Consider the following 12,481-nt stretch of genomic DNA (forward strand, 5'->3'; position numbering starts at 1 on the left):
CCAAGAAACTCTTGAGTTTTACATTTGGAATAGTACAAGCCAGTAAGCATATGCCAACTTCTGCAGTTTATGACACAGTTCCTGGCTTTTTTCAAGCACTTTTTTCCCTTGCCCACCCCAAAAGGTGGCCATTGAGCTCACAGAGCAGCCAAACCCCTGGGGGATATCATGCATTACTGTAGTGCCCAGATCCTCACCTGCTGAGGCTCCACCTGGTGAAGCATCCTGTTTAATTTACTTGGTTTTTCTTCATCTGGGAGTTGTTTGCCTGTTGCCCCAGCACAGCCCTTGTTTTGATAGGTGTGTTCTTCACCTTCCATCTTTTTTTGCTTGTGCTGGACTAGTTTTGGTACAGGCTTTGGTAAGCAAACCTGTTGTACAGTGAACAATTTTGTATAGTTAAAAAAAAGTATTTCAAAGAGAAAAATGTTCTGTCCTCAGTAGCAAGAACCCAGAATGAGAGCAAGCTTTCATCTTTCTCGAAATGAATTGTTTTGCTGCATTCTAATTATCAACAAACATCATCTTCAAACAGTACAAAGTTGGAGCTATGCTGTATTTGGGAAAGATGCTATAAAATAAACTTGAGCTGTATATTTCGAAACATTCACTATAACCTTTTTTGGGACTGATGCCAGTAAGGCCCTGTTTTGTTCATTAACAAGCAGAGCCGAATGCATTTTGTATCACTGGATTGAGTCAAATGCAAAACTCTTCAAAGTGAGATAATCACTAAGTCTTCTGGCTCGGGTAAGCTTATTTAAGAGTTAAGTCTTACGTTCTTTTACAGTCTTCTAAAATATAAGTGAGGGATACACGATGAAGAGTTGCATGAGTTAGTGCAAGTTTTTTCCAGTGCTGCTCTATGTGCTAAGTATCGAATGATGTCTGTTGTTGGCTTTTGTAACTTGGAAGACAAACGTAGCCCAAGCACAGGCTGTGTGCCACGTGCTTTTGGTACTTTTGGCACACTAATAACTCAGTAACTGTCATGTTTGCATGTGGCCCTCTGTGCAGCAGCTGTATCTGAATGTAGCAGCTAAAAAAGAAATAATGGGCTGCTTTTTTATACCGCAAATTAAATAAGTACAGGAGATGGAAATTGCACAACCTAAATACTGTTGAAAGTGCCAGTAGGCGCTCAATAGATTGTTTAACCCAAACCACCTTTTTGGTAGATAATCCATTGTTCTGTTCAAGAAAATTATTAATTTCTAGAAACAGAAAAGTGTATCCACTCAGAATAACGACTCAAGCTAGTTCCAACAGCCTACCCCAGGACAAATGGTGTAAATGGCCCTGAGAAATGGAGTTACGCAGGTGAGGCTCGGTGCCACGCTTACAGTTACCTGAATGTGGGGGCCCAAGCTGTTTTCTCCACATCGTGGCACCGTACCAAGTCATGCAAGAACTGCTAATCTTGTTCACAGCTAAATCTGGTACCTTCACAACATATGCGTGTCTTAAGTGACTCCATCACTTCCAAAACAGGACCTAGAGCACTTGAAAACATCTATTTTTATGCCTAAAAATTAGCATATTCCACACTAATAAAAGTTACAGGTTGGTATTGGTGTAATTATTTTTTAATATGAGATCTACAAAAGCTAGCAAGTAGGCAGCTGGCCTTACCCCACTTCACAATGCCCTAACGCTAGCACTTTTGCTGTAGGTGAAAAAGCTGAAAATATTTACCCAGTGCCAAAAACTGTGGCAAAAAAAAATTGAGAATTAACACAATTATTATTTTATCACCTATGTTTGGTGTGCAGTTGAAACAAAGAAGTAGGATGTAGCCACTGTTCTGCTTTTTATGCCACCTCAAGATTAGATTCATGTACTACACAGGGAGCTGCATCTTAAAATTCATGTTCTGTAGCATTTCCTCTTCACATCATCTTCAAGGAGCCAGTGTTACAGGATCCCCTTATGGGCACGTACAGTGTTTACTGGTCTTCAGAAGGGAATTAGTCCAAGATTGCCTCTTCCCTGTGTACCAAGCCAGTACAGGTGGAATCAGACAGGTCATCTGGAGTCAGATTCCGCTCATAAGCAAGAAGTGAGGAGACAGTGGCTTGTTTGTAGTGGCTCCCACTATTCTGAGGTTGCCTCTTTAATGGGAGAAGTGTTTGGGGAATAAAAGGAGAGGTGGAAAGGGAATGCAGAGGGCTGAGATGAAAAGAGTCAGACCTAGGATAACTACAGACGGTGCTGTGAAGAGATGCAGTGGGAAGTGCCTGCCTGTCATCGAACACTTTGTCAGGACTGTAGCACCAAAGTGCACCAGGCCTTGAACATCCTCCACAGCCAATAACCAGAGATTGAAAAATCAGATTTTCTGAGAACAAGAATAGATTCAGAGAAAGTTCTGTTATCTGCTCTCTCTACTTGTATTTAAGTGCTCCTTAGGTCCTTTGAACAACCCTAGAAATTTCCTTTCTGCAGCTGTTTTGTAGTGAATGTTACAGGAAACGTGTGCATGTAAGCAGCAGAACTGGCTGAAGTAAAGAACAGGGGATCATGGAGCAGTGCTCGCGTTCTTGATGTTCCAAGAAGCAAGACACTCAACATGAAAAGTTTCTCTGAAAAAGTGATGATAGGTGCCAAGACATAGTAACATGCAGACACACCCTCTCTGATCTTGTTCTTGGCCATTGCAGCCATTTCTGCTTAGTCCTACAGTGCACGAGTGGTGATAACTGACACTCCTCATTCATGGATTTTGCAGTGGGGTTGTGAACTTGCAAATAGCAAGTGCTACAGCAGCTTTTAGTGCCTGGAAGTTCAGGATCATCTTGTATGCCAGCATACTGTCAAGTCTTAGGCCAGGCAATAAGAAGAAAATAGATTTACTATTCAATACCTGATCTCTAAGAAACCAAAGACTCTTGTGAACCTGAGATCCAACCAGATCAGCTGGAGATCAGCTAACAGCAACCTGATATTTCAATGAAGTTCAGAAAACAGTACAAACTTAAGAAAAAAATGCTTCTCAAATTAGTGAGGATGAAGCGGTCACCATCATAGCAAGAGAAACACTGTCATTGAAATATAGCTTTTGGTTTTGTTCAAAGAAAAAAAAAAGTTATAAAACCAGAAAAGTCAATAAAAATTGCTAAAATAAGTATCTGTAATTACCAAGATCAAAACCCAGCGCCTTTTTATTAAACATGAACTTTTGTTCTGCCTTCCATAATACGTAAATAGTGCTGACAATTGGTTTGCGAGGCACTTGCTACAATAAAATGTAATTGTATCATGAGAGAAAGGTGACAATCAGGAGATCATGAAAAAATTACATATTCTCACTGGTGGTTAATTAGCCATGCAAAACCCCCTCAAACAGATATTCTCTTCTATTAGGAATGATTACTATGCAGGCCTACAGATGTCAATACCACAGTCATTCAAATACTTCTTTCCCTACTAATTGAAGGTTGTAAAGCTCTGGTGCCAAGGTTTTGCTTCCAAAGAGCTAATTTATGACTAGAAGGATATTTTATGTCTTCAGTTGCAGCAGCTACAAAACTCAGCAAATCAGAACCATCTGTGCACTGATACTTGAATCACCATTCATCTAGCAGCCTATCAGTCACATTAGTTTGCATCCTGCATTCTTGGCTCAAGTACACTTGTGATGGTCCAAAGTTCACCAGAAATATTAAAAATGAATGGTACCCTGACCCTGCCTTATTGCACAGGCATCAGAGACAGAAACAGGGCTTTTGCATACGGGGAGTTTCAAGGCAGAGCTATGACGGGACTGACATTTTGCTGCGAGTCCAGTAAGACTGCTAATTACCTCAATCTCCACTTATTAAAAACAGGGTTTTATTAACTGTATAGTTTCAGACTTAAAAGCATGGAAGGAAAATATAACGCAATAGCTGTCAGTTTTAAAACTCTGCATTAGCGCATCACACAGCACTGCCTACCAATAACACAGTTAAATACCAGAATAATACCTCCTCCACATTAGCGGCTGCAGGAGTGCAAAGGCAAATGACAAAGAACAGTTTGAAAGCGAGAAAATGAATTAAATGCTTTCACTAATAAAGGTAACTTCGCTTTTAATCTGGAACGAAGGAAAAACCTGGCGCTCGGGCTTGTCTTCAAGATGTTAGTGAACAAAGTCCTTGACTTCCCCATTATCCTGAAAGTAAATCATTCTCCACAGACCTACCGCTTTGAAGTGAAAGGCTGTAGGTCAAAAGGACTCATGACAGTTCTTCCTCCTGAAGGGTTGACATCCCACTTTTTAGCAAAGCCAGGGGAAACAGGAATTAACAAACACTGTATTTAAGGCAAAAGAACTGCTGTGTCAGTCTCATTTTGAGATCTTAAACTATTTCCTCTTCTACAAAAGAAAAGGCAATAATCAAGCAGGAGATGTCAGAAATAATCCCAGAACTGTCTGTCTTACTTTTGACGCTTTAGCGGCGCAGTTATTTCGCATGAATGCTGCGGTGGAAAATTCCAGAGGGCCATCGTAGCAAGTTCCACTTGACTCTAGTCCATCCAGCAGGATTTTCTTCAGCACTTGATACTTCGGCTTCTCATCATAAGCTAAGCTATAAACGTGTGACAAAAACTTGGATATTTCACCTGTGGAGCATATTTTAATGTAAATGTCACTTGATGTAGACCTAGAATTTCAGAAAGAATTTAATACCAAAATGGATGCTGGTCCTACATTGCCAAATGAGATACCACAATTTCAGCTAAGTCACACTCGAGACACAGAACTGACAATATCTTGTCCTTTCGAGACGAGAAAAGGAAAAGGTAGACCTGGATAAACAAGCTAACCCTTAGGTGCTATGTCTTGGTATGTATACGCCCTAATTCGTATAACCGAAAGCTAAGTATAAAAATTAATCAAAATACTTTATCGACAATCGATAGCTCTGTTTAAAATAGAAGCATTTTGTATTTAATAGATCATAACACTCCTTTAAATATTAACTACTCTCAACAACACTTTTAATCTGCATAGATACTACACTTTGGAAGAAAGCAACTTTTGTCTTTTTTTTTTTACTTCTAATGCTTGGACAAATACTGGTTTTGAGATTACATCCTAAAGCAGTCTAAAAGCAGCATTATTTTGCTGTCATTATTGAGTGGTTCTAGAAACAGGGAAACCACTGAATGGACAGAAGTAATGCTATTAGGAAAAACATATGGGGCGATCAAACTTTTCTTTCAGTTGAAGACCCAAGTGTATCCTAAAACTGGAGTACTACAACAGATATTAGCATCTGGTAAAATCGCAGAAGTAAAGATTTACTAAAAACGTATACACACCATGAATATATTTTATGTAATATATGGTGCATTCCAAGAATTCAAATAAAGAAATGTCATGAAGATAAGTGAATAAATCAAATATAGATACTGACCTTTGCAGGAAGTTTGGTGTTTTCATCTAGGTTACTTTTGTATTTCAGGGAAGGAGGAAACATATAACAAGGCAAACTGTCCATTCATTTGCTTTTTCAAACTCTGAATACTAAGCAATAAACCTCTTGTAGACAGTTGCTTCCTATTTCCATACTAACAGCTACTTCTGTTTTCAAGATGGTCACTGCTTCCTAACACCATGGGTGACGTACGGCTAAGACCCCTTACGTCACTCTATGGCATACATCACAGAAGAGACCCATCAAGATTTTTGTACTTCCACACACCGGGGTTGAAAATTTAGCCCTCAACATCTATTTCATCTACTTAGGCCTCGCTGACAGGACCATGCAGGAAAGAAGCAGAAAGAAAAGAGTTCCTGCAATAAAAGCACTAAGTATCCTGCAGCAGTAAGCATCAAGAATCATTTATTGCAGGGTGACCAGCATTTGACAGCACCCAGAAATTTACCTTCTCCCCTTGCAGTAAACAAGCCTCTGAGCTAAAAATGTTTAAAATATAATCACTTTGTACAAAAAGGGCCCAATCCAGTTCTACTGAAGTCAGAAATACAAGTTCAATTAAATTGCACCCGGAATTAATGAGTGAGAGATATAATCTAACAATGAGTAGTACATAACTACTGTGCTATCAGCTCAGTACAGATCTTGCAGGCTGAATTCTTCCATCGACAGGTAGTATAAGAGTGGCTCATGCAGGCTTGATTTCAAGGATGACTTCTGCTTGCATGCTGCCGTTTGCTCTAAGACCAGAGCCTACTAATACTGCATGGAGTCAGGCCTGGTGAAGGCATCTGTCTTAAGGTGCTGAACTTAGCAATTACATTTAAGATTTTAAATTGAAGGCTTTGTCAAATTTGTGTTACTTTTACTCCTATAATGCTTCCCCCAAATAGACTAAGACATTTAAGTATTTTTCTAACAGACTCAAGAGCTATGTGGTACATACTACAAGCACACTTACTACAGCTGCTTCCAGAAGAATCCCATTCCGTCACTGAATCTGGGAGCTCATCCATAAGTCTGAAACGACATAAGAGTGCAAAAATTTAATGTGGTTTTGGAGCAGGTGATTCTTCATTTGGGTTTTAGGAAGACCGCAAGTCTCAATTCCAAAGGGAGTGGACCTCTGGGATAGCTAATGATTCACAGTACTGCTTTTAAAACACCTCTTACCAGATCTCCTCTTACCAGCTATATTTTTAACTCTTTGGAGACTGCTGATTTCAGCAAGACCAGGCTTACAGCTAAGACTGCACTTTAAGTTTTTCTTTGCAGATGTTTTAAGGTTTCTAGAAAGAAAAAGAAAAATCCTTTGAGCTGAAATGGCTTGTTCGGATTTCAGGTTAATAGTTAATATTTGTATTTTGGAATTTGAGAAGCAGTTCTGGTCTGCCTACTAGTCATTTAGCATCAGATTCTTTCTGCCACGTAGCTCGCAGGCAGCTGGGTGATGGCTGTCACAATTACAAGCAGGCACAGCAGGGGCAAAAGGGGAGAGGGACGTTAAACGACCTTGGGTCCCATGCACTTCGTAAACTTAAGGGCAGGGCCGCAGATGTAGTTTCTATTTATCCAGAAACAGAAATAGCGAAAGACACTGGAGTTCAAAATTGATCATAACCTAAAAATGGATGAAGTAATGCCAGCAATCATCTTTGTGCAGGCATGAAGCATGATGATCTAGCATCTGTAGGAACTTCCAGCTGCACAAGCCCCCTTGCCCCAAGTAAGTGAAATCTGGTAGTCCGGTCTAGCTGCTAATACTGTTAAAGGACCCCTTTTCTGGGGATTTGGGTTTGGTTTGTTTTGTTTAAAGGAACCATAAAGGTCCACCAATAAGCAACAGGATGTGTTCTCAAATGCCTAAAGTTGGGGTACATCAGCTAATAACCTTCAATTCAGTAATCTGTTTAGTGTCAGAAACAGGGGTTTCAATTTTGGGGGAATAAAACATTTAAACAAAAACATTTTCCTGTAACCTACCTGAAATTCTAATTCAAACCGAGTCTTTCCTCCATGGCACAAACATATCTAACCTTAAGCGTACCAGCAGCCCTTAAATATCCCCTTACCAACGCCCAAAGCTTTGCCACAGTTGCCTCATTGCCAGGATGAGAGGATGAGGCAACTGGTAAATGAGTTTGAGGTCCTGCTCAGGCACCTGCCTTTCACCTGCAGCCCACCTTCCAGGCCCAGCTCCTTCTTCCTCACCATCACACAGACTCCGTAGCAAAGGACTGGCATGCTCAGAGGGATTCACCTGTGCTGCTTAATGTACTTGTTAACTTATAAGCAACTGGATACGCACATATATCCAGGTGTCTATTTCTGGCCTTTAAAAACAGTATAGGCACTGGAAATTAAGATAAATACATGGGGATGACCTGGGCAAGCTACCTAATACCAAGAAGATAATTCAATAGACTAATAGGTTATTCCTGATAAATGGAATCTCTATCATTTTCCATGCATTTCCTCTAAGCATCTGTTTGCTTGGCATCCTGAAAATGCTAGCAATCTAAAGGTTAACCGCAAGGGAAGAATTAGCAAAGCAGCTTGATTGATTAAATCGATTTAACATTGAATTGGAGAAGTGTTACCTTGCAGGGCGTTGTGTAATGATCAGAACTTCTAAAGGAGAAATATTAAATGTAACGTACGATGTCAACATTTACAGATGCAATCTGTATTATCCACAGTCTGCAGGCTAACCTCTTTCTCTGTTGAGAGCCGATGCCACACTGAATTTGCAGATTGATTTCTGTGGATCAGCTATCCCTATTGTGTACCTCTGTTGTGACTTGCCCTACTTAAAAGTTTGCTGCCTTCTCCTATTGTGATGTTACATTTATGGGTAACTACTCTTCTGTATAGCCTTCTACAGGCTATGCTGTACCACATGCAATTAACTCTCTCAGGTCTCAACTGTGAAAGCAGAGAAGAAACACACTAATACACTCTGCTTTAGTAAGCTCTAAATGAGTCATGCTGGGAAAAAGGAAAGATTTTAATCAAGTTCTTTAGTATTTTGGTATTTAATTGTTTGTAACGGCAGTAGGTTTATATAACATTACAATCCTACATAAAAATACCTGAAAAATAGTATCATATAGGAAGTAAAACAAATCAAATGCACACGTGGAAAAACTTCCAAGAGGTGTTTGTACTATAGCCTCTACAAAGCGCCCATGAAGTTTAATGGAAACACACAACAACCTTCAGCACATGGGATAAGGCCTGCACTGATTCACAAATGTTTTCTTTAAAAGAAGACTATTAAAAAATACACAGCAGACAAAATGACTGTGTACTGCGCATTGGAATTCAGTGTATCTCTACAGCAGTACAGACACAAACATGTGGAAGAGGGAATATGTGCACACAGAGTTCACATTTTTAACTGCTTCTAACATCTCTCAATTAGGAAAACTGTTTTAGCTTTCTCATAAGGTGCTATTCTACAGGGTGTAAAGCTGTCTTTTTCAGACCTGTTTTACTGTGCGCTGAGGATGGTGCAGGGTTCCAGGGTGGTATGTGGGTGTGTGTGCATAGGTACATGCGTGTGGTGGTTTATTTTTACTTTGTTTTCGCAGTCTGGACAGCAACAGGGTCCTTCAGGTTCTGTTCCCAGGGTAGCTTCCCACATAACCATTGCAGCATGCAGTAGCCGAGGATTTCAAGGTCACCTCGTCTGGATGGGGCTAAAATGTGGGGAGAGAAGGGGAAGGGGGTGGGGGGAGACGAAGAATAAGAACTTCTTCTTAGGAAATAGAAAAGACTTTGATTGAACTAGTGTTGATGAAATACGAAGAAGCCAAATGGGCAAAGTGTTTTGTTTATTCAGCTGTATCAGACCTAAAACGCCGCGGCATTTGGCCATAGTCCACAGACAGGCAGTGACTTGTTACTGTTGAAGTAAGGGTCAGTTTCCTCACCTCCTCCAACTTCATCCTTCCTCAGTCTGGCCTGTCACATGGACTTGATCCCCATGGCCTCTGACATGATCCAGACAGCCCATAACTGAGTACCAACACTTTCTCAAAGAGCCAAGCAGTAAAACAAAGAAATAAATGTCTGCTGCTAAATTGCTAACACATGTTCCAGGAAGTCCATGGGGTCCACATTGGTCATGCGGGGACCCTGTGAGTGCAGACTAAACACTGATGGCCTTTCCTGTTCTCCTACAGAGCTATTTGAACTTGGAAGATATGACAAAACTGCCATCTAGTGTGCATTTACACACCAAAGTTGTCCGCTTACAAGTACCATGAACTGTTTGGTTAGAGAGTCATAGCACAAGCTAAAATATACTCGTTGTTTAACATGTCCTGTGTAAACTTACCACTACTGCTTCCAAAAAGGAAGTTATTTCAGGAGCAACTTACTCCCACCCTGCACACCCCAAACACATACACTAACTACAGAACACAAATACAGTAGATACAGTTTGATCAATAATTAACCCCATCCCCAAACATCATCTATGCAGAAAAACAGCTAACCGAAGTTAATCTATCGACTGACTTTTCCAAGGGAAAAAAGGGAAAAAAAAAATGCAATACTAATAGAATCGCTATTGCTTGCTGCTACTCAGAGGAAATCAAACTGGAAAAAAACTGAACAAGCAGGATTGCTGCAATATTTCTTTGTACACATCTGACTTGCAGCCTATGGTTTACAAGTCAAGACCACATGGAATCTGCCAAACCAGAAACTCTTAATTGTGATTGAAGAAAGGCACATGTAAAAGTTAAATTTATGCTTTTCCAAAATGAATTTGAACTTTCCAGGAATAAAAGGGTTTTGGATTTGTTCAGTACTTTTTGTTTAGCATAAAGACTAGTAGTTGAGCATAGCGCTGTTAATCCAGCTGTAAACAGATATCGTATTTTATGGGCCTTCATTAAATAAATTCCAGAAAGTCACTTGGCAAACTTATCTTTTAATTTAAAAAGTCACCTGCTAAAAGCTGCGGTGCCAACACATCATAGCTGTTTCTTGTTACTGTACACATATTATTGTAAAAGCAGAAGATTAGTTCTTATACATTCTCTATCTTAACTGTTATTAGACTATGGGATTATTAAAGGCCCTTCAATCTAACAGAATGCTGCACTATCCCTTGGGTGTCGTTTATTTTCTGCACTAGATTCAGCAACGTCCTAATGCAAGACTTGGCTCTCATATTAAAATAAAAACACAATCTCCACCACTTGCTGTTCTGTAGTGATTTCTTCAGCCATAAATCTCCTGTTAACTGTGGAACAATTCCATTCATACACATGTGTTCACAAGTCCTTTTTTCCATCATGGCAATTCCAGATTATACCCATATAAACCAGCATTTCTGACTGAAGATCCTCTAATTGTCACACAATGCTTTTCTGGCACCTGTTTGCATAAGACGGGTTACAGAAAGTGGCCTTTTGAGAAAAATCGTCAAAATTACAGTGGACCCATTTTTTTTTCTTTTCACTGAGGGACTTAATTGATATGAATCTGTAAACAATGCTAAGTCATTAGATTTCAGAAGCTAACCTAAGATACCTTGTTTTCTGACAAAACAGTCCCCAGAGAGTGAAGTTTACTTCACAGTTAACAGTTCTCGCTCACATGGAGCTCTTCCAGCCATTTCCTGACTAACTCTAAGGCAAAGCCACCACAAACAGGGAGTTGTGTGCAAGACTTTACTAATACCTTCCCAAAGCCACAGTAGTCAGCTAGGGGGAAAAAAGGTACATGTAACTAAGCCATACATCACTAAAAAATAAAAACGGGAAATGTTTTACAGAGAGATGGTAAACTCACATATCACTTTAGCTCCCAGGTCATTGCAAGTGCTACTACATAAAGACATTTACATGTGTTTTTCATAGAACCACATAAAAATGTCAGCCTTTGATTATTTGACTGTACTAGGTCATTCTTTCTCTCTGCTCCTTTGTCAGCTCGGTATTAGAGATGCTAACTTCCTCAACTTTTTAAATCATCTAGAGCCTTATAAAATAAAGTAGTCAACCAACTAATCTTTAATGAATTAATACTATCTATAAACAATGGAATAATTAGATTTTCACCCCAAATAAAGCATCACTACATAGATTAAAACTATATGTTTACATGAAAAAATTATATTAGCAGATTTATTGGGGATTACAAGAATTCTTGATAAACATCAGCTGAGAGAAGTCAATCTGGCTTCACTTTAAATGTGATAGCCATGCAAAAACAAAATGATTCTGCTTGATAACTTGTCACTGTGACAGGAGTATACATTCAAAATAGTACTTATTTAAATTTTCTTACTTCTCTGCAGAATAAAATATTTTTTTTCCCCTTTCTTTTTTTAATAGATACTTGATTTCTGCCCTTCTATTAACCAGGAATTCTAGTCACGTATTAAATACTATTTAAGGAGAACATGTTGGCGACGTTTTATTTCACAATATTTTTATAGTTTAATTTTTTAATTTGAAGATTTAAGGCCTGATTCTGTCCTCACTCCTGCCAAGATAATCGGGAACAACTCCACTGAAGTTAATGAATTAACAACCATGTCAATGAAATCAGAGTGAGGCCATAAGAAGTTTTATATACACCACAAACATATACTCAACATGCAGGCACAGGGTTCAAATGATAACTCAGAATAACATAACTGGAGCAATTCACCCTGAGAAGAAAATATATATCTCTGTATACTGGATTTGGCAGCTCTCTGAGCCCTAATTTATATTCAGATTACTGTTTCAAAAGAGATCATAAATGATATCACACCAGCCAAAATATGTTCTCAAAGCTACACTGCTCCCAAGAACTTATCTGAAACCTGTGTAAAAATGGGAGTTTTCCTCTATGGCCCTTATTAAGCTAGCTTTCTCAAGGAGGCTAACGAGTGACAGATGAAATGTTCTTCTATTATTTTTAATTAGCGCTGTTACATTATAATTTCACCATTAGTGTTTCTTTCAATGGGAAGCTTTTCATAAAAAGGATCATTTTAGTTGCTCATATTGCATCTACATGCAGTGGAACCTCCAATTCTCACTGGCATT

General features: G+C 39.2%; 1 protein-coding gene across 2 annotated transcripts in view; it reads right to left on the reverse strand.

Annotated features, from left to right (window-relative positions):
- VRK2 (VRK serine/threonine kinase 2) overlaps nucleotides 1-12,481 on the reverse strand; it is a 46,255-nt gene that overhangs the window by 3,933 nt on the left and 29,841 nt on the right. For both annotated transcript variants that reach the window (XM_064446860.1, XM_064446861.1), the window contains exons 9-12: nucleotides 9,007-9,127; nucleotides 6,388-6,446; nucleotides 4,424-4,605; nucleotides 198-371 (exon numbers count right to left, since the gene is read on the reverse strand). In XM_064446860.1, the coding sequence (XP_064302930.1) occupies nucleotides 198-371; nucleotides 4,424-4,605; nucleotides 6,388-6,446; nucleotides 9,007-9,127 (536 nt within the window). The remainder of the gene's footprint in view (nucleotides 1-197; nucleotides 372-4,423; nucleotides 4,606-6,387; nucleotides 6,447-9,006; nucleotides 9,128-12,481) is intronic.

Source organism: Phalacrocorax carbo, chromosome 3 (genome assembly GCF_963921805.1).
Source record: "Phalacrocorax carbo chromosome 3, bPhaCar2.1, whole genome shotgun sequence".
Classification (NCBI taxonomy): domain Eukaryota; kingdom Metazoa; phylum Chordata; class Aves; order Suliformes; family Phalacrocoracidae; genus Phalacrocorax; species Phalacrocorax carbo.